General features: G+C 61.5%; 1 protein-coding gene across 2 annotated transcripts in view; it reads left to right on the forward strand.

Moving 5' to 3' along the window:
• Positions 1 to 22,297, forward strand: part of PAX5 (paired box 5) — a 279,887-nt gene that overhangs the window by 30,432 nt on the left and 227,158 nt on the right. For both annotated transcript variants that reach the window (XM_048502545.1, XM_048502546.1), the window contains exons 3-4: positions 2,289 to 2,486; positions 11,757 to 11,821. In XM_048502545.1, coding sequence (XP_048358502.1) covers positions 2,289 to 2,486; positions 11,757 to 11,821 — 263 coding nt within the window. The remainder of the gene's footprint in view (positions 1 to 2,288; positions 2,487 to 11,756; positions 11,822 to 22,297) is intronic.

Raw genomic sequence — 22,297 nt, forward strand, 5'->3', positions numbered from 1 at the left:
TTTTCTGAAACATTCACTGGGCCTTCCTTCATGGTGCATAAATGGACTAGTAACCAAAATACAGTATTTCGTTATTGAGGGAGAAAGTGCATGAAAAGAAACACAGTAAATTAGCCATTTTCCATTTAAAAAGGAAACAAAAACAACTTTCACCGTTGATAAATACCTTGTTTATTAGCTCCAAAAGCTTGATTCATAAGCTGATTATCGTGCATTTGCTTGGACTGAGTCTGAATTGGTTCCATTGGCTTTCATAGGAATGAAATGATTAAAATGTAAGTTCTGCACTGTAACTCAGCTAAGATTGATCAAAACAGGACATTCATTTCACAAAGACCTTTAAGCAGCTATATCTCCTATGGATTGTTTTTGCAATATAAACAAGGTCCATCCATTAGCAGACTGTAAAAGAAACATATGAACGAATGAATGAACACAAATACATTTGGAGAGAGAGAGAGTTCAAGCTTTGAGCCTACTCTTTAGGTTCAGCTATATAGTATCTCAGAAAACTCTAATGGAAAGGTTAATCTTTAATGGAGCTTTTCTTGCTCTGAAATTAGGATTTCCCCAAACAAGCCTGAATAGAATAGCAGATTATTTTTTTCCAAAATCCTATGAGAACAGCAGGCAATCGGTCCAAGTCTTTAGAAGAAAAGTGGACTAGAAATAAAGCAATAATGAGCTATGCCTTTTTGTATTCTAGGGTAGCATTTCAACATCTTTTGCCATTCCTGTTAACAAGATACTAGCTTTAACAAGGTTTCTTTCAAAAATGATTGTGTAGTTTCATAAACATGATGGGGCACTGAAGCACATTCAAATACTGGATCCAAAATGTCAACGGTGGCTTGTTCACGTCAGAAACAAAATGGAAACTTGTCCTGTTTGAATGTAGTATGTCTTCAGTGCAGAAAAATAATAATTACAGAAAATTTATTAACCACACAGAACTGTGATTTGTAGCAAAATATGCATGTACTTTTATTTCCCTTGTTTGATTTCTCAGTTGAGGTTATATGGGTTTGTTGTGATGAACTCAGATGGTGCCTGATCTAGTTCAAAACAATACAGCATTGGGTTCAAAGGTTGCCTTTTATTACCAAATAATTTCTATAACATTATTCCTATAATATACCCTCATTCATTTTATTTATGCCTGTGTAGGAGAAATGCTTGGTAAATTCTACTTATTGTTCTCATTAGTAAATTGCAATTGCTTACTTATGAGAATGGTGTTTAAATACAGTGAACCGATAAACAAGTATGGCTATTAGCATAAATAAAGGCAATGTATCAGACACCAGGAAATAATTAACTTTTTCTTTCTGAAAATATCAACTAGTAAAAATATATACATTTTTGCACAATTAGCATAAAAAAACAACTGCAAGAAGGGTTAGCGATTTACACTGATTGCACTTTGTGAAATGACATTATTTTTATTTATTTATTTTATTTATTATTTGAATTTATAAACCGCCCAATCCCCAAGGGGCTCTGGGCGGTGCACAACACTATATATGCAATATATAACAAGGTCACAAGAGTGACCAAATACACTAAAATCCGTTAAAAACCATTAAAACAATTTAAGCAGCGGTCAAAACAGTAACAATAAGAATAAGAATGATGGCGTTCCGTAACCGAATTCCTTTAAACCGCCCCAAAAAGAAGGGAGCGGCCGAGCTCTTCCTTAAAATAACAATATACAAAAATAAATTATAAGGTAGAGAGCGAAAAGGCCAAGGAGCAGAGCAAAGAAGAGGGGGTTTTCAACATTTTACCTGACATTCAGTTTCCTAGAAAAATATGGTAAGCCCTTTACAGCAATTTAATACAAAGTGGACTTGTGCAAAAACAAAATCTCTGATGCTAGTGAATTTCAGAAAAATCACTATTGCTATAACTGAGTAAAAACAAATTTCAATTCGTTTTCAAGATCATTTTTATATTCATATTGCTTCTAATACCTTGCTACCATGAGATTCATGTACACACACACCCGTCTGTTAAATTCAACAACAATATAAAATCTACCCTCCTGTCATAGAACTAGGGCAAAATTAAATGCCTCCAGCCTAGGTCTATTGGTTTGAATGAGATAACTAAGTGTATGTTGAAATCTTTCCAGTTGAAATCTTATCTTAGATTGTACCTGTAATAGTTCTTGAAATTTACTGGAGATCCTTAACCTTAGGCTTAACATTATAATTGCCAAGACCATTGAAAACGTATTTCTGTGAACTCAGCATAAATGCATTTTTTCCTTTGAAATGTCGTCCTAGGTACTATGAAACTGGAAGCATTAAGCCTGGAGTTATTGGGGGGTCAAAACCAAAGGTCGCCACACCCAAAGTAGTAGAAAAGATTGCAGAATATAAACGCCAAAACCCCACCATGTTTGCCTGGGAGATCAGGGACAGACTTTTAGCAGAGCGAGTATGTGACAACGACACTGTGCCCAGCGTTAGCTCAATTAACAGGTAAGACTATTCTGTACAGTATAATTGAGACATTTTCAACATTTTATGTTTCAGCAATTTATGTTATTAAAAATGGAACGAGACTGTTTTGGTCATTTGCATGATGCTACCGGTGTAAAACTCACCTATCGCAAATTCTTTTTGTGTATGTTTGGTTCGCCTCTCGCAGCTTCTACTGATTTGCATACAATAGGAGCAACATACACCACACATGCACCATGTCTTGCCTACAGAATTTTGGCCAAATATATTTGCTATCTTGCTGACTAAAAAGCACCCTCTTAAATTTCAAGAATCTATCAAAGACTCTAGTAAGAATTGAAGTAGCCCCGTAGCTTCTGTCTTGCCCTTCCATATCAGTGCTTACATTACTACTGATGCTCTGAAATATGAACATCAGGATCCAAACTGAAAATATTAGTAACTTGCTATTGAATACAAATATATTTGAGCCTAGCAATGTGGAAGGCAGACTGGGAAGTGATCAAAGCTCTGTCTGGGACACGGAACAAATGGTCACCGTTCCCCCCCCCCCCCAGATTTCCCTTCCATCTTTATTATTGGCTTACTGGAAGTGATCCTGGAGAAACTTGTAATGTTTCTGCCAGTGTGAAATAGGAGTGGTAGAGTCTGACATGTCCGTCTATTGAGCATCATGCCCATTAAACCTTTGTGAAATAGGAGTGGTAGAGTCTGACATGTCCGTCTATTGAGCATCATGCCCATTAAACCTTTGTGAAATAGGAGTGGTAGAGTCTGACATGTCCGTCTATTGAGCATCATGCCCATTAAACCTTACACATCAGAAAGCATTAGCTTTGCAAATGTTGTGAGAATCTTGTATACAAAGTGCTGCTTTTAAGCCAGATTGCGCATTACATAGTTTGCACTAAATTCCAGTTCATAAATAGCTATGAACTGGGTGTCAGCTACCACTGTCTTCAAGAAACAATCTTGAATAATAGCGAGCACGGCTGTAATTTGCCTCCTCAAAATATACATGTCATGGCGAAACTGGGAAAAAAATAGCTTGGTTGTTTACTGTGTGGTTGTTCTATTCAAGGCAACCTCATTGCTCCAAAACATGTGCACTCTTTGTGCACTCTGTGAATTATTACATTAATTCCGGTGACACCAAACCTTAGCAGCAAATTCCCTTTAATATTAAGGAAATTTTAGGCATTCTCACAATGCCAACTCAATCAAAATGGGTAGTAACAATTGAAGCAGAGGCTACATTCAGCGTCTAGGAGTAAGAGCATCTTGTGCAAACTGACGATGTTGCGCAAACCTCTGAGACATCGCAGATAATCTGGTGTGCATGTTCACAAAAGGAGGTGGGCTTCCCAGAAGCTTGTCTTGTACCCTTTGCTTAAGACATTAAAAAAACCTAAGAAAGCCCCGCCATGCACCACACATCACCATGTCTTGTCTACAGAATTTTGACCGAACATATATGCTACCTCGCTGATTAAAAATCACCCTTTTAAATTTCAAGAATCTCAGAGACTCTAGTGGGAAATGAAGATGATTTCTAAGCAGTTTTGTTTAAATGTCCTTGATACAATTACAAACAATTGTCGTGATTTGCACGCAATGAAAAATTGCAGTGTACTTTCATATGTCCCTTTTAGGCATCCCCTTGGAAATTAATGTTAAAAATTTGGCAATTCCTTGCAGGATTAAAAGAATAAATCTAGACAGCCCTGTTTGCAGGACGCCCTGTATACAATAAATATGTCAATTTCCCTCCACATTGGTTTATAAGTCTGAATGTATATTTTTCACTGGAAATTTTGCATTAGAACTACATCATTTCATGCATATTGTCAATCCAGAGAAAGTTGGAATCATTTTTTTTCATTTAAATCAATAGGGCAATTTAGTCATGACTAATGTCTACCCCATTCATTTCAATAGGACTTTAACTTAGTTTGGCTTGAGGCCATTTTGTTAATGATTAGGCCGTTCAAAATATTAACGACTGACCTGCTTGCAAGACATTATTTGGTAATGCTGATGCTGAAAAAAATATTAGAATTTAACCTTATTTGCCTGGATTTAGCAGATCTGAGGTCTTTTAACATACTTCGGTATGTTATGTTTATGTGGCTTTATGCTTCTACTGCTATGAACATTCCTGTACTGAGGACAAATTAAATATGTGCTGCTAAATGAAGTTGTACTGTTTGAGTTTATGAAAAAGTTTTGACCGAAACTGTGAAGTAAAACAACAGCTTGACCTACAACCCAATTAAGAGAAAGTATTTGGAATTAAGCCAATTTAGTCCCATGAATGTCAACCTAGAAGAGCTGGCGCGAGTCCAGATATTTCTGAGTTTTGGCTCGGGCTGGTTGATTGAATTTTTGTCCTAAAAGCAAACCAAAACAAAAGACTAAAACAGTGACATTTTATGTTTGCCAGAAACTATCAGCTGGATTCTGGTTTCATCAGTACTCATGCTATGGGCTATGCTTTTATTATGTATGCAGCCCTGACCCTATGCCTTTTTACTTGGAAGAAAGATTGTTCCTTTAACTTTGCTTTTATTTAATTTTTCAGTTGGCAATAATATGATCCTGATTCAACTCAAGCTTTTATCAGCAAATACTTTAATAAAGAAAAAAAGTCCAGCTATGGCATTTCAACTTTTACATTAATTCTCTAGTAATGACTCTGAGGCCCTTTCCACACGGAGGCGGAAGGGCTTGGGTCGGCGTTTCTGACGCCGACCCGTTGACGCTGGGACCATCCGCACAGACGGTCCAAGAAAGAACCGGGTAGATGGCGCCACTGGGCGCCATCGCCAGTCGACTTACCTGCTCTCCGGCCCTCCAGTGTGTCGCCGGGGCCTGGGGACATGCCTCCCCTGCCCTGCGCACCTGCTTCCGCGTCGCAGAGTAGGGCGGTCCCTGCGTCTTCCGCCGGTTACCGGAGGGCCGGAGAGCAGGTAAGTGAAGGGAGGGAGTGGGGGGGGGGAGCACCAGGAAGTCACTGCCGTTCGCACGGCAGCGGCTTCCAGCCGGCGTTGCCAGAAAAGTGCGCTTCCCAGCGCATTCTGGAAATGCCGGCTCGGCGCCAGGCGGGCGGTGCGAGGGCGCAGCTGCACCCCCTGTGCGAATGGCGGCCTGGGGACTGCGTTTTTGCCGTCCCCAGGCCGCCATATTCCGCCTGTGCGGAAACGGCCTGAAGCATCAGGTAGCATTGCTGTTTCTGTTTATTTGCTTCACTTATGGCCCACTTTTGTCTCTAAGGCTGATTCCGCACAGGTCAAAAACAGCAATGTGAAAATGGTGTGAAAACAGTATAAACCCTTGTTTTAAAACTTTTTACACCATTTTCACACCATTTTCACAGTGCTGTTTTGGCCCATGCAGAATCAGCCTAAAAGAGGTAAAGGTAGTCCCCTTGCGCAAGGTCTGGGTCAATACTGACCCACAGGGTGACATCACATCATGACATTTACTAGGCAGGCTCTACTTACGGGGAGGTTCCCCATTGTCTTCCCCAGCTGACTCTACTACCCCACAGCAAGCCTGGTACTCATTTTACTGTCCTTGGAAGGATGAAAGGCTGAGTCAACCTTGTGCCAGCTACCTGTAACCAACTCAGGATTGAATTCAGGTGGTGAGCAGAGCTTTGACTGCAGTATTGCAGCTTACCACTCTGTTTGTCCATAAGGAGAACCCCAAGTGGTTTACAACATTCTCCCCTTTATTTTATTCTCACAACAGCCCTGTGAGGCAGTGCTGTACTGCAGCTAAATTGCGCCTAGGGGCATGACTGCCTCCCGCCCTGCCCGGCTCTGCCCTTATGGGAGCCAGGGAGGCTGGGGGAGAGCGGGGCTCGGGGAAGCGGGGCTTGGACTGGTGCCATGGTGGCAGGCTGGCTCCTGGGCATGCATGGTAGTACCACTTGGTAGTGGAGGAAACTGCCAAAAAAGTCACAGCTGACTCATGGTGACCCTGTAGCAATGCTGGTCTGGGGCTAAATTGCACCCAGAAGTATGACTGCTGCCTCCCCACGCCCAGCTTCCTGTACTCCACTTACAGGAGGCAGGGAGCCAACAGGGAGGCCGGGAGAGTGCGGTGCTCAGATAGGTGCCGCATTGGCAGTCTGGCTCCTGGGCCGCCAGCCACTCAGCCCAGCCCCTGGCCTATCTGCAGGCCGGCTACTTCTGTCCCAGGGCCTGGGAACGGCAGGAGCCAGCCTCTAGGGAGGCTGGGGGGGGGGTTCTGGGCTCGGTGGCAGGTGGCTTGTGCGGGCGCCATGGAGGTAGGCCAGCTCATGCCCCTCCTGGCCTCCCCGGGGGGGTGGGGAACCGGGCTGCAGCTGCGGCGAACAGCTCAGCCAACAAGCGCTGGCCATGGGAGGAGCCGCTGGGCACCGGCCAGGGCGCCATGCCATGGGAGAGACTGGGTGTGGGGACCTTACCGGAGCCCGGCGGCCCCCCATGTAATGAAATGGCGTGCATCCAGGGACATGGGGTAGCGGTACACCACTGCCTTGTAGGGTTTTCAAGGCAAGAGACATTCAGAGGAGGTGTGTGTAGAAACTGCCTCTGCATAGAAACTGCCAACTTTCTTGATGGTCTCTCATCTAACTACTTACCTGGATTAATCCTGTTTAGTAGTTGAGATTTGATGAGAATGGGCTAACTTGGGTTATTCAGGTGAGGGCGGGTGCCACTAATATGAGCAGAAGGAAGTGTATGCTCCAACCCATTTGATATCAGTGGGATTTATTATTACCACTGCCAGACTGGTCTTTGCTAGGAACTGGAAACTAAAGAATAGTCTGAGAATTCACAACTGACTAATTAAAGGAAAAGCGACCCACCCATTGGTGAAACTGTCTACCAACAAAATAGAGAGACTTCCAGATTACACTTATTATGCATGGGGGTCGTACAGAGAATGGAACTTGCAGAAAAATGTGAGATTCAGGGTTTTTATGGCTCGAGCAGAAATCCTCACTTTGTACACATTACATGTACCCTTTGTCTTATATATATCATTTTATTGTTTAGAATACTTTTTGAAAGTTAAAAAAACCTAATGGGGTTTATACTAAACCATTAGGTAATATGTTTGACCTGAGGTTGTTGGTTTTTACTTGTTGGTTTTTACTTGTTGGTTGTCCCTCTTGATCTGTTTTCTCATAATAAGGTCTTGATTATTCCACCCCAGTTATTGATACTGCAGGCTCATGTGGGCTCCTGGTTAATGCTCCTTGTCTGTCACATATATTAAAAAATTAGTTTGCAAGAATGACACACCTTTATGAAGTATAATTCTTTACAGTTCTTGAATGATAAGGAACAAGGGCTGCTTTATATTGTTGCTTTGTGACTTTTGTATGTGTCTTATTTTTTTTTAAATTACTGTTTGTTGTAAGCCCTCTTGAGAATTTCATCTGAAGAGTGCAGGATCTAAGAATTTAAAATAAAGTGTCCCAAGAAACACTTAGGTTTACGTACGTGGAAATACACAGGAAGAGGGCACGCTTTTCTTACCTGTTTCACATTATATCTGTGTGAAGGCAAATGTAGTGCTGCCATATGAATAAGTGCCTGAATTAGTGTATTGTGTTGCTTTCTTGAAATACATACTTCAGCACAGTACTATGAGACATAATGTATTAAAGAGGTGCAGGTAAAATTGCACAGCATAGTGGAATTTTCGAGGGCAGAATAGAGGGTTGTTGGAATATTATGAGAACAGTGCAGCCAGATTTTGGGATTATTCATATTTTAATGTGGTGCTCAGGAATGTCCTGTACAGTTTACTGCTGTGAACACATTCAAGTGAGGATTCATTCATGTAAACACAGTGGACACATGCCACAGAGCTATGGTGCATTGTGGATCTCTGGCATATTCCAGTGGATGTCCTTGAGCATCAGGAGAGATCCGCTGTCCCCATTTGTGCATTTATGTTCTCTGTTACAACCACTGGGATATGCATGGTAAACACCGTTGCTGCAAAACTAGGGCTCATTCCGCACATGCAGAATAATGCACTTTCAAACTGCTTTCAGTGCTCTTTGAAGCTGTGCGGAATGGCAAAATCCACTTGCAAACAGTTGTGAAAGTGGTTTGAAAATGCATTATTTTGCGGGTGCGGAAGGGGCCTAACTCATAGGGATCAAACCATTTGTGGAAAGGGTGCAGAGGCACCTTTATCCTATTAATTCTACTCATATGCACGATGATTTCCATCATGTGACCTTTGGAAAAATATGTTCAGTTTGCTCAGCAATTTCTGCTGCTGTAGCGAGAAGTAAGGGGGGGAAGTAAACCCCAAAGTACAGTATACAACTTTTTTTTTTGGGGGGGGGAAAGGAATGCAATTATTCTCCTGCTTAATATCTAAAGAGAGAATGGCTGGGTCACCACCCTATCTTGGTTAACCCTCAGATGTGTGGGTGTTGTCCAGGATTGCTCAGTAAAATGGAAGTGCAATCTGTTCAAATACTCTTCTTTTTCATTCCTTATCACAGCAGGAAAAACAATAACCCAGCAACTTTAGGGTAGCAAGTCCTTAAATTTAGGGTTGTCTGGTCGACCTTCTTTGGGCCCTGTACACAGAGTATTTGATACAGGAAGTGTGCCATTCAGCTACGTGTACAACCAGCCCACAGCCTGCATCCGTTGCACATTGATACACAACTGTTATGAAACCAATCTGCTGATTTTTTGCAGTGTAGAAGCAGACTTTCTTCCAGTCACACTAAGCACTAATCCTTAAATAATTCCAGTCAGCCTCTGTTCCAGGGCAACACCAATTGCTCATGAAAGAACCAGGAGGACACTTCTACAAGAATTTCCTCTTACTGCAGCTCTCCTCATATCGTATTAAATTTTGTTCCCCTTTCCTTTGGCAGAGCATTTTTGGAAACTGTAGCAGGCTGTTTGGGAAAGGAATAGATAAAGGATTAACTTCATTCTTTCAGTTTGTGAGCGTTAGGATCCAACTCATAGTCTTTATTCAAAGGGGCCACATACTTAATAGCTTGCTGAGTACTGACATAACTACAGATATATGAAAAACACCATCGTTATCTTTACAAACTAATGAAACATCCAAAAGAAAAGGAATATGCAATAATTTTGCATTGTCACCCCTCTCCACTATTCTGGGATGTAAAATAGTGAAGCACTAAACTATTAACAATAGCAAGTATTATTTTGTGAACATTCCCAACAAGAAAAAACAAAATTGGATGATAGTCAGACATAACCTGGGAGCGTGGCCAGTTACCTATCCACAGAGGAAATCAACAACCCGCAGGCAGCTGCTGAAATATTGTATTAAAAGAGGTATATCTACCATGTGGAGAATTATATCAATTAACTGTGCACAGTTTAAGTAAAGACCACTTCATAGTGAATGCATCAATCTTGTTCTTATTTAAATCAATGGCAAGATTCCCATTTGTGTCAGTAGGAAAAAGGGAAGAGTTAGACCTCCTGAATTTATAGTTGTTAACACCTCTGTGCTGTAGATTTTCTGCCATAACAATCTTATTTATAAATCATTAACTTCTCTTCCTTATCCCTACATGAATACCACAACAACCTGCTGGAAATGTTCTTTTCTGAAAATGTGTATTTTGAATAAGTGCAAATAGGAAACAGAACAATTCTACTTACAGCCTATGCTGGTTTAAACAAATATTTTGAAGTTGGTTCAAACAGATATTTTGAAGCTAGGTCTGAATCCAAATACCTAAATAAATCCAGCACAAAACCTTCATTTATAGTGATGCTAATAATAATGACACTTGCTTATGTTGCTGTAATCTACCAACAGGAGCAAACAAAACGGGGAAATGACCTAATTAATGAGAAATTTCCTAGTATGGGGATTTAGAGCTGTCATTGCTATTTTGACTTCCTCTCGTGTTGACCATGCTAGTTCATGGTCGATTCCACACAGCAAATGTATATCGGGTTGCGGTTATTATAAAGGAACATGTTTTTCTTTCCCATTCACATGTGTGCCGTGCAGGCAGCATTTGAAGCCCACGAAAACAATCCAGGGTGCTTTTGTACCTTTGCAAGGAGGCAATTCTCTCTCTTTTTAAAAATTTCCTGCAACACCTGTGTAGCTATGCAGGTACAACCCACAAAAGAAAAAGGGGCCTCCACAATGGCAGGGCAATGGCAGGTGGATTCTCCCTGACTGTGGATGGCATGGTAGGAGGGAGGAAATTAAAACACCTCCTGGCCATTTGTGCAGGAGTGGCTCCAACCTGGGATTTTTTTAAAAGGATAGCTGGTTTAGAGATTTTTGAAAATCCTGGGATGAAGGAAATAAAAGGGGGCAGACTCATTTGGGGAACAGGACCTGTTCAAAGTCCATCCCCCCAAATGGGTTATATAGCATCCTACACCCTTTATATTTGCCCTTTGTGGAATTGACCCATCTGTTCCAGGAGCAACAAGGATAAGGTATCATTTACCCAAATATGTGGGTTGTTCACGTTTAAAGGATGGATCATCTAGAAACCCGTCTAACTTTCCAGACCCTCAGTTTTGATGTGGTTAGTCATGTTTAAATCCCAGTGAGATTAATGAGACAGGATAGTTGCACCAAACTTGTGTCGCATTAATTTAAACAGGATCTAAACACAACTAATTTAATATGGAACAGGGGGCACTTGTGAAGAACTGAGATTCTGCATTTAGGCTCAGATATATCTATTATATTTTACTTTGATCTCTTTGTATCAGCTGCCTTTTTTCCTCTGTCTCTTGAGAGATAGTTATATATCTGGGCTAGAATAAATGTACAGACTTCAGTGAATGTCGACATTCATATACGAATGTGCAGAATTTCAAATAACGATCAAGAATGTTAAAAATAGATATGTACTCCATACTTTTTACTAACATCTGGTGTTATATATTGGTAATTTCAAAGGGTAGCCATGTTGGTTGGCAGTAGAAGAGCTAGATTTGAGTCAGAAGAACCCTCAAGACCGATAAGATTTTCAGGGTGTAAGCTTTTGAAATGAAAGGAGCTTTGATTTTTGAAAGCTTACGCCCCGAAATTCTTTTGTCTCTAAGGTGCTACTTGAGTCTAAACTTACATATATGTAACTGTTCGTATTCATTGGCGAATCTCCAAGATATTTACAGCATTTTGTTCAGGAAATGCAACAGTAATCAATGAAACAATTTCACATCATACTTGGTTGATAGTTTTTTTGCAAATTGATATATTCCCATGCCTAATATTAAGTAGCCGTTTGTCTATATGCAGGATTATACGGACAAAGGTGCAACAACCACCCAACCAGCAAGTCCCTGCCTCCAGTCACAGCATAGGTAAGGCAAAGCTTTTTTTTAAAAAAAATATATATAATGCAGTTCATTTTAAAGAACTTTTAATCACTCTTATGGGCAGATAATTCTGCACAGAACACTTCACCACACGTACTAATGCACCTTCTTTGTCATTCTCCAAGGGCTGAACATGGTAAATGAATTTTATAAATACTGCTAAAAGGTTTTGAATTTTACTGATTATTATGATAAATAGCTTTCACCATGAGACAGAAAATTGAAATCTAAACCAAAAAAATCAGCCCACTAATAGGGGTCTATAGAATGTCAGATAATTAAAGTAATAAATCAAGAAAGGGATAGTTATTCATAACATTTTCTGCATCATTAGTCAGTAAGTAGTTTTGAATGTATTTTTTCTTCTATCACCCAACCCTTCCGTAAGTCTTTGTGCATTTGCAATTTGGAGTGAAGAGGTAGTAAAACTTTCAAAACTTTCTTTTGACTTCTCCCCTCCCCTTTGCGTGTTGCCTAATTCAGATGCAATCCATCTACCTACAGTCATTGGTGGAATCGCTAACCAAGAAACACAGCCAAGCAGCTTAAATATGACTCAGTTAATTCAAACCACTTGTATATTTTATTCAAGCTGATACAGGCCCGCTGAAGAAAATAAGATGAAACCAGCTTGAATCAAAGTACTTTGGCTTAACTGAATTGTGACTACCTTAATCAGATTTTTAAAATGATCTCTTTTCTTTTTAGTGAAGATTGCAATATTTTCTTCTCCGCACCATCCATTAGAACTTAATACACTAAATTTAATTTGCAATTTTTTAAAAAAATTCCCCACATTTTCTGAGCTGCAGATATGTTTTCAGTATTCAGAGACTGATCCATCATTTAGCTAAAATGAAGTTCTTCGATTAGAAGTTTTTCATAATTCCATCTATTTTAGAAGGAACACAACTGGTTGAAATCCAGATCAATGAACTGTAGATGTTCATGGACTACAATTCCCATCAGCCCCTGCCAGCATGGCCAATTGGGATTTGTAGTCTATGAACATCTGGAAAGCCGCAGGTTGCAGACCCCTGGGTTATAAGGAAGTCGTCTTTTTATTCAGAGGTGGTTCCCCATTGTCTTCAGCTGTACTTTAGAGAAATTAGCAAATTCATACATAGAGAACCAACTCAGCTTCATCTCAAAATAGATCTTAGCCAAACTATTTGTATTTTTCTGCATTTAGCAGATCCGTGCAGTTGAATAATGGGTTTCTTAAATGCAGCTTCCAAAGTACAGAAATCAATGCAGCCATTGCCTATAAACTCAAAAAAATGTTACTGATATGAAAAAGTCAACCAACCAGTAAAAACAAGGCACAACAAAACATCTGGTTTGTGTGCTGAATACAGTAGCAGCATTTCTTTCTAAAGCTAGGATTTCCTGAGATATCAACAGAGCTCTAAGCATTGAATGGGTCCAAACTTACCATTTGGCAGACTCCAGAGACAGATTTTGGATATGACTGAAGGGATATTGTTTACATTTTCTGCCAAGTGCCTGTTGACTTGAGTGAGCCCTGCTATACTCTGTTCCACAGAAAGATGATCGTTTGGTCAGCTGAGGTGCAGAGGCTGAGAAAACTGTATGCTTCCGCATTAGAATATAGTCCGAAATGAACATGAGAATTATCATTCATTTTTACACTGGGGTGGGGGGGGGGGGGGGTGGGGGGGGGGGGGGGTGGGGGGGGGGGGGGGTGGGGGGGGGGGGGGGTGGGGGGGGGGGGGGGTGGGGGGGGGGGGGGGTGGGGGGGGGGGGGGGTGGGGGGGGGGGGGGGTGGGGGGGGGGGGGGGTGGGGGGGGGGGGGGGTGGGGGGGGGGGGGGGTGGGGGGGGGGGGGGGTGGGGGGGGGGGGGGGTGGGGGGGGGGGGGGGTGGGGGGGGGGGGGGGTGGGGGGGGGGGGGGGTGGGGGGGGGGGGGGGTGGGGGGGGGGGGGGGTGGGGGGGGGGGGGGGTGGGGGGGGGGGGGGGTGGGGGGGGGGGGGGGTGGGGGGGGGGGGGGGTGGGGGGGGGGGGGGGTGGGGGGGGGGGGGGGTGGGGGGGGGGGGGGGTGGGGGGGGGGGGGGGTGGGGGGGGGGGGGGGTGGGGGGGGGGGGGGGTGGGGGGGGGGGGGGGTGGGGGGGGGGGGGGGTGGGGGGGGGGGGGGGTGGGGGGGGGGGGGGGTGGGGGGGGGGGGGGGTGGGGGGGGGGGGGGGTGGGGGGGGGGGGGGGTGGGGGGGGGGGGGGGTGGGGGGGGGGGGGGGTGGGGGGGGGGGGGGGTGGGGGGGGGGGGGGGTGGGGGGGGGGGGGGGTGGGGGGGGGGGGGGGTGGGGGGGGGGGGGGGTGGGGGGGGGGGGGGGTGGGGGGGGGGGGGGGTGGGGGGGGGGGGGGGTGGGGGGGGGGGGGGGTGGGGGGGGGGGGGGGTGGGGGGGGGGGGGGGTGGGGGGGGGGGGGGGTGGGGGGGGGGGGGGGTGGGGGGGGGGGGGGGTGGGGGGGGGGGGGGGTGGGGGGGGGGGGGGGTGGGGGGGGGGGGGGGTGGGGGGGGGGGGGGGTGGGGGGGGGGGGGGGTGGGGGGGGGGGGGGGTGGGGGGGGGGGGGGGTGGGGGGGGGGGGGGGTGGGGGGGGGGGGGGGTGGGGGGGGGGGGGGGTGGGGGGGGGGGGGGGTGGGGGGGGGGGGGGGTGGGGGGGGGGGGGGGTGGGGGGGGGGGGGGGTGGGGGGGGGGGGGGGTGGGGGGGGGGGGGGGTGGGGGGGGGGGGGGGTGGGGGGGGGGGGGGGTGGGGGGGGGGGGGGGTGGGGGGGGGGGGGGGTGGGGGGGGGGGGGGGTGGGGGGGGGGGGGGGTGGGGGGGGGGGGGGGTGGGGGGGGGGGGGGGTGGGGGGGGGGGGGGGTGGGGGGGGGGGGGGGTGGGGGGGGGGGGGGGTGGGGGGGGGGGGGGGTGGGGGGGGGGGGGGGTGGGGGGGGGGGGGGGTGGGGGGGGGGGGGGGTGGGGGGGGGGGGGGGTGGGGGGGGGGGGGGGTGGGGGGGGGGGGGGGTGGGGGGGGGGGGGGGTGGGGGGGGGGGGGGGTGGGGGGGGGGGGGGGTGGGGGGGGGGGGGGGTGGGGGGGGGGGGGGGTGGGGGGGGGGGGGGGTGGGGGGGGGGGGGGGTGGGGGGGGGGGGGGGTGGGGGGGGGGGGGGGTGGGGGGGGGGGGGGGTGGGGGGGGGGGGGGGTGGGGGGGGGGGGGGGTGGGGGGGGGGGGGGGTGGGGGGGGGGGGGGGTGGGGGGGGGGGGGGGTGGGGGGGGGGGGGGGTGGGGGGGGGGGGGGGTGGGGGGGGGGGGGGGTGGGGGGGGGGGGGGGTGGGGGGGGGGGGGGGTGGGGGGGGGGGGGGGTGGGGGGGGGGGGGGGTGGGGGGGGGGGGGGGTGGGGGGGGGGGGGGGTGGGGGGGGGGGGGGGTGGGGGGGGGGGGGGGTGGGGGGGGGGGGGGGTGGGGGGGGGGGGGGGTGGGGGGGGGGGGGGGTGGGGGGGGGGGGGGGTGGGGGGGGGGGGGGGTGGGGGGGGGGGGGGGTGGGGGGGGGGGGGGGTGGGGGGGGGGGGGGGTGGGGGGGGGGGGGGGTGGGGGGGGGGGGGGGTGGGGGGGGGGGGGGGTGGGGGGGGGGGGGGGTGGGGGGGGGGGGGGGTGGGGGGGGGGGGGGGTGGGGGGGGGGGGGGGTGGGGGGGGGGGGGGGTGGGGGGGGGGGGGGGTGGGGGGGGGGGGGGGTGGGGGGGGGGGGGGGTGGGGGGGGGGGGGGGTGGGGGGGGGGGGGGGTGGGGGGGGGGGGGGGTGGGGGGGGGGGGGGGTGGGGGGGGGGGGGGGTGGGGGGGGGGGGGGGTGGGGGGGGGGGGGGGTGGGGGGGGGGGGGGGTGGGGGGGGGGGGGGGTGGGGGGGGGGGGGGGTGGGGGGGGGGGGGGGTGGGGGGGGGGGGGGGTGGGGGGGGGGGGGGGTGGGGGGGGGGGGGGGTGGGGGGGGGGGGGGGTGGGGGGGGGGGGGGGTGGGGGGGGGGGGGGGTGGGGGGGGGGGGGGGTGGGGGGGGGGGGGGGTGGGGGGGGGGGGGGGTGGGGGGGGGGGGGGGTGGGGGGGGGGGGGGGTGGGGGGGGGGGGGGGTGGGGGGGGGGGGGGGTGGGGGGGGGGGGGGGTGGGGGGGGGGGGGGGTGGGGGGGGGGGGGGGTGGGGGGGGGGGGGGGTGGGGGGGGGGGGGGGTGGGGGGGGGGGGGGGTGGGGGGGGGGGGGGGTGGGGGGGGGGGGGGGTGGGGGGGGGGGGGGGTGGGGGGGGGGGGGGGTGGGGGGGGGGGGGGGTGGGGGGGGGGGGGGGTGGGGGGGGGGGGGGGTGGGGGGGGGGGGGGGTGGGGGGGGGGGGGGGTGGGGGGGGGGGGGGGTGGGGGGGGGGGGGGGTGGGGGGGGGGGGGGGTGGGGGGGGGGGGGGGTGGGGGGGGGGGGGGGTGGGGGGGGGGGGGGGTGGGGGGGGGGGGGGGTGGGGGGGGGGGGGGGTGGGGGGGGGGGGGGGTGGGGGGGGGGGGGGGTGGGGGGGGGGGGGGGTGGGGGGGGGGGGGGGTGGGGGGGGGGGGGGGTGGGGGGGGGGGGGGGTGGGGGGGGGGGGGGGTGGGGGGGGGGGGGGGTGGGGGGGGGGGGGGGTGGGGGGGGGGGGGGGTGGGGGGGGGGGGGGGTGGGGGGGGGGGGGGGTGGGGGGGGGGGGGGGTGGGGGGGGGGGGGGGTGGGGGGGGGGGGGGGTGGGGGGGGGGGGGGGTGGGGGGGGGGGGGGGTGGGGGGGGGGGGGGGTGGGGGGGGGGGGGGGTGGGGGGGGGGGGGGGTGGGGGGGGGGGGGGGTGGGGGGGGGGGGGGGTGGGGGGGGGGGGGGGTGGGGGGGGGGGGGGGTGGGGGGGGGGGGGGGTGGGGGGGGGGGGGGGTGGGGGGGGGGGGGGGTGGGGGGGGGGGGGGGTGGGGGGGGGGGGGGGTGGGGGGGGGGGGGGGTGGGGGGGGGGGGGGGTGGGGGGGGGGGGGGGTGGGGGGGGGGGGGGGTGGGGGGGGGGGGGGGTGGGGGGGGGGGGGGGTGGGGGGGGGGGGGGGTGGGGGGGGGGGGGGGTGGGGGGGGGGGGGGGTGGGGGGGGGGGGGGGTGGGGGGGGGGGGGGGTGGGGGGGGGGGGGGGTGGGGGGGGGGGGGGGTGGGGGGGGGGGGGGGTGGGGGGGGGGGGGGGTGGGGGGGGGGGGGGGTGGGGGGGGGGGGGGGTGGGGGGGGGGGGGGGTGGGGGGGGGGGGGGGTGGGGGGGGGGGGGGGTGGGGGGGGGGGGGGGTGGGGGGGGGGGGGGGTGGGGGGGGGGGGGGGTGGGGGGGGGGGGGGGTGGGGGGGGGGGGGGGTGGGGGGGGGGGGGGGTGGGGGGGGGGGGGGGTGGGGGGGGGGGGGGGTGGGGGGGGGGGGGGGTGGGGGGGGGGGGGGGTGGGGGGGGGGGGGGGTGGGGGGGGGGGGGGGTGGGGGGGGGGGGGGGTGGGGGGGGGGGGGGGTGGGGGGGGGGGGGGGTGGGGGGGGGGGGGGGTGGGGGGGGGGGGGGGTGGGGGGGGGGGGGGGTGGGGGGGGGGGGGGGTGGGGGGGGGGGGGGGTGGGGGGGGGGGGGGGTGGGGGGGGGGGGGGGTGGGGGGGGGGGGGGGTGGGGGGGGGGGGGGGTGGGGGGGGGGGGGGGTGGGGGGGGGGGGGGGTGGGGGGGGGGGGGGGTGGGGGGGGGGGGGGGTGGGGGGGGGGGGGGGTGGGGGGGGGGGGGGGTGGGGGGGGGGGGGGGTGGGGGGGGGGGGGGGTGGGGGGGGGGGGGGGTGGGGGGGGGGGGGGGTGGGGGGGGGGGGGGGTGGGGGGGGGGGGGGGTGGGGGGGGGGGGGGGTGGGGGGGGGGGGGGGTGGGGGGGGGGGGGGGTGGGGGGGGGGGGGGGTGGGGGGGGGGGGGGGTGGGGGGGGGGGGGGGTGGGGGGGGGGGGGGGTGGGGGGGGGGGGGGGTGGGGGGGGGGGGGGGTGGGGGGGGGGGGGGGTGGGGGGGGGGGGGGGTGGGGGGGGGGGGGGGTGGGGGGGGGGGGGGGTGGGGGGGGGGGGGGGTGGGGGGGGGGGGGGGTGGGGGGGGGGGGGGGTGGGGGGGGGGGGGGGTGGGGGGGGGGGGGGGTGGGGGGGGGGGGGGGTGGGGGGGGGGGGGGGTGGGGGGGGGGGGGGGTGGGGGGGGGGGGGGGTGGGGGGGGGGGGGGGTGGGGGGGGGGGGGGGTGGGGGGGGGGGGGGGTGGGGGGGGGGGGGGGTGGGGGGGGGGGGGGGTGGGGGGGGGGGGGGGTGGGGGGGGGGGGGGGTGGGGGGGGGGGGGGGTGGGGGGGGGGGGGGGTGGGGGGGGGGGGGGGTGGGGGGGGGGGGGGGTGGGGGGGGGGGGGGGTGGGGGGGGGGGGGGGTGGGGGGGGGGGGGGGTGGGGGGGGGGGGGGGTGGGGGGGGGGGGGGGTGGGGGGGGGGGGGGGTGGGGGGGGGGGGGGGTGGGGGGGGGGGGGGGTGGGGGGGGGGGGGGGTGGGGGGGGGGGGGGGTGGGGGGGGGGGGGGGTGGGGGGGGGGGGGGGTGGGGGGGGGGGGGGGTGGGGGGGGGGGGGGGTGGGGGGGGGGGGGGGTGGGGGGGGGGGGGGGTGGGGGGGGGGGGGGGTGGGGGGGGGGGGGGGTGGGGGGGGGGGGGGGTGGGGGGGGGGGGGGGTGGGGGGGGGGGGGGGTGGGGGGGGGGGGGGGTGGGGGGGGGGGGGGGTGGGGGGGGGGGGGGGTGGGGGGGGGGGGGGGTGGGGGGGGGGGGGGGTGGGGGGGGGGGGGGGTGGGGGGGGGGGGGGGTGGGGGGGGGGGGGGGTGGGGGGGGGGGGGGGTGGGGGGGGGGGGGGGTGGGGGGGGGGGGGGGTGGGGGGGGGGGGGGGTGGGGGGGGGGGGGGGTGGGGGGGGGGGGGGGTGGGGGGGGGGGGGGGTGGGGGGGGGGGGGGGTGGGGGGGGGGGGGGGTGGGGGGGGGGGGGGGTGGGGGGGGGGGGGGGTGGGGGGGGGGGGGGGTGGGGGGGGGGGGGGGTGGGGGGGGGGGGGGGTGGGGGGGGGGGGGGGTGGGGGGGGGGGGGGGTGGGGGGGGGGGGGGGTGGGGGGGGGGGGGGGTGGGGGGGGGGGGGGGTGGGGGGGGGGGGGGGTGGGGGGGGGGGGGGGTGGGGGGGGGGGGGGGTGGGGGGGGGGGGGGGTGGGGGGGGGGGGGGGTGGGGGGGGGGGGGGGTGGGGGGGGGGGGGGGTGGGGGGGGGGGGGGGTGGGGGGGGGGGGGGGTGGGGGGGGGGGGGGGTGGGGGGGGGGGGGGGTGGGGGGGGGGGGGGGTGGGGGGGGGGGGGGGTGGGGGGGGGGGGGGGTGGGGGGGGGGGGGGGTGGGGGGGGGGGGGGGTGGGGGGGGGGGGGGGTGGGGGGGGGGGGGGGTGGGGGGGGGGGGGGGTGGGGGGGGGGGGGGGTGGGGGGGGGGGGGGGTGGGGGGGGGGGGGGGTGGGGGGGGGGGGGGGTGGGGGGGGGGGGGGGTGGGGGGGGGGGGGGGTGGGGGGGGGGGGGGGTGGGGGGGGGGGGGGGTGGGGGGGGGGGGGGGTGGGGGGGGGGGGGGGTGGGGGGGGGGGGGGGTGGGGGGGGGGGGGGGTGGGGGGGGGGGGGGGTGGGGGGGGGGGGGGGTGGGGGGGGGGGGGGGTGGGGGGGGGGGGGGGTGGGGGGGGGGGGGGGTGGGGGGGGGGGGGGGTGGGGGGGGGGGGGGGTGGGGGGGGGGGGGGGTGGGGGGGGGGGGGGGTGGGGGGGGGGGGGGGTGGGGGGGGGGGGGGGTGGGGGGGGGGGGGGGTGGGGGGGGGGGGGGGTGGGGGGGGGGGGGGGTGGGGGGGGGGGGGGGTGGGGGGGGGGGGGGGTGGGGGGGGGGGGGGGTGGGGGGGGGGGGGGGTGGGGGGGGGGGGGGGTGGGGGGGGGGGGGGGTGGGGGGGGGGGGGGGTGGGGGGGGGGGGGGGTGGGGGGGGGGGGGGGTGGGGGGGGGGGGGGGTGGGGGGGGGGGGGGGTGGGGGGGGGGGGGGGTGGGGGGGGGGGGGGGTGGGGGGGGGGGGGGGTGGGGGGGGGGGGGGGTGGGGGGGGGGGGGGGTGGGGGGGGGGGGGGGTGGGGGGGGGGGGGGGTGGGGGGGGGGGGGGGTGGGGGGGGGGGGGGGTGGGGGGGGGGGGGGGTGGGGGGGGGGGGGGGTGGGGGGGGGGGGGGGTGGGGGGGGGGGGGGGTGGGGGGGGGGGGGGGTGGGGGGGGGGGGGGGTGGGGGGGGGGGGGGGTGGGGGGGGGGGGGGGTGGGGGGGGGGGGGGGTGGGGGGGGGGGGGGGTGGGGGGGGGGGGGGGTGGGGGGGGGGGGGGGTGGGGGGGGGGGGGGGTGGGGGGGGGGGGGGGTGGGGGGGGGGGGGGGTGGGGGGGGGGGGGGGTGGGGGGGGGGGGGGGTGGGGGGGGGGGGGGGTGGGGGGGGGGGGGGGTGGGGGGGGGGGGGGGTGGGGGGGGGGGGGGGTGGGGGGGGGGGGGGGTGGGGGGGGGGGGGGGTGGGGGGGGGGGGGGGTGGGGGGGGGGGGGGGTGGGGGGGGGGGGGGGTGGGGGGGGGGGGGGGTGGGGGGGGGGGGGGGTGGGGGGGGGGGGGGGTGGGGGGGGGGGGGGGTGGGGGGGGGGGGGGGTGGGGGGGGGGGGGGGTGGGGGGGGGGGGGGGTGGGGGGGGGGGGGGGTGGGGGGGGGGGGGGGTGGGGGGGGGGGGGGGTGGGGGGGGGGGGGGGTGGGGGGGGGGGGGGGTGGGGGGGGGGGGGGGTGGGGGGGGGGGGGGGTGGGGGGGGGGGGGGGTGGGGGGGGGGGGGGGTGGGGGGGGGGGGGGGTGGGGGGGGGGGGGGGTGGGGGGGGGGGGGGGTGGGGGGGGGGGGGGGTGGGGGGGGGGGGGGGTGGGGGGGGGGGGGGGTGGGGGGGGGGGGGGGTGGGGGGGGGGGGGGGTGGGGGGGGGGGGGGGTGGGGGGGGGGGGGGGTGGGGGGGGGGGGGGGTGGGGGGGGGGGGGGGTGGGGGGGGGGGGGGGTGGGGGGGGGGGGGGGTGGGGGGGGGGGGGGGTGGGGGGGGGGGGGGGTGGGGGGGGGGGGGGGTGGGGGGGGGGGGGGGTGGGGGGGGGGGGGGGTGGGGGGGGGGGGGGGTGGGGGGGGGGGGGGGTGGGGGGGGGGGGGGGTGGGGGGGGGGGGGGGTGGGGGGGGGGGGGGGTGGGGGGGGGGGGGGGTGGGGGGGGGGGGGGGTGGGGGGGGGGGGGGGTGGGGGGGGGGGGGGGTGGGGGGGGGGGGGGGTGGGGGGGGGGGGGGGTGGGGGGGGGGGGGGGTGGGGGGGGGGGGGGGTGGGGGGGGGGGGGGGTGGGGGGGGGGGGGGGTGGGGGGGGGGGGGGGTGGGGGGGGGGGGGGGTGGGGGGGGGGGGGGGTGGGGGGGGGGGGGGGTGGGGGGGGGGGGGGGTGGGGGGGGGGGGGGGTGGGGGGGGGGGGGGGTGGGGGGGGGGGGGGGTGGGGGGGGGGGGGGGTGGGGGGGGGGGGGGGTGGGGGGGGGGGGGGGTGGGGGGGGGGGGGGGTGGGGGGGGGGGGGGGTGGGGGGGGGGGGGGGTGGGGGGGGGGGGGGGTGGGGGGGGGGGGGGGTGGGGGGGGGGGGGGGTGGGGGGGGGGGGGGGTGGGGGGGGGGGGGGGTGGGGGGGGGGGGGGGTGGGGGGGGGGGGGGGTGGGGGGGGGGGGGGGTGGGGGGGGGGGGGGGTGGGGGGGGGGGGGGGTGGGGGGGGGGGGGGGTGGGGGGGGGGGGGGGTGGGGGGGGGGGGGGGTGGGGGGGGGGGGGGGTGGGGGGGGGGGGGGGTGGGGGGGGGGGGGGGTGGGGGGGGGGGGGGGTGGGGGGGGGGGGGGGTGGGGGGGGGGGGGGGTGGGGGGGGGGGGGGGTGGGGGGGGGGGGGGGTGGGGGGGGGGGGGGGTGGGGGGGGGGGGGGGTGGGGGGGGGGGGGGGTGGGGGGGGGGGGGGGTGGGGGGGGGGGGGGGTGGGGGGGGGGGGGGGTGGGGGGGGGGGGGGGTGGGGGGGGGGGGGGGTGGGGGGGGGGGGGGGTGGGGGGGGGGGGGGGTGGGGGGGGGGGGGGGTGGGGGGGGGGGGGGGTGGGGGGGGGGGGGGGTGGGGGGGGGGGGGGGTGGGGGGGGGGGGGGGTGGGGGGGGGGGGGGGTGGGGGGGGGGGGGGGTGGGGGGGGGGGGGGGTGGGGGGGGGGGGGGGTGGGGGGGGGGGGGGGTGGGGGGGGGGGGGGGTGGGGGGGGGGGGGGGTGGGGGGGGGGGGGGGTGGGGGGGGGGGGGGGTGGGGGGGGGGGGGGGTGGGGGGGGGGGGGGGTGGGGGGGGGGGGGGGTGGGGGGGGGGGGGGGTGGGGGGGGGGGGGGGTGGGGGGGGGGGGGGGTGGGGGGGGGGGGGGGTGG

The sequence above is a fragment of the Sphaerodactylus townsendi genome, linkage group LG07 (assembly GCF_021028975.2).
Source record: "Sphaerodactylus townsendi isolate TG3544 linkage group LG07, MPM_Stown_v2.3, whole genome shotgun sequence".
NCBI classification, from domain to species: domain Eukaryota; kingdom Metazoa; phylum Chordata; class Lepidosauria; order Squamata; family Sphaerodactylidae; genus Sphaerodactylus; species Sphaerodactylus townsendi.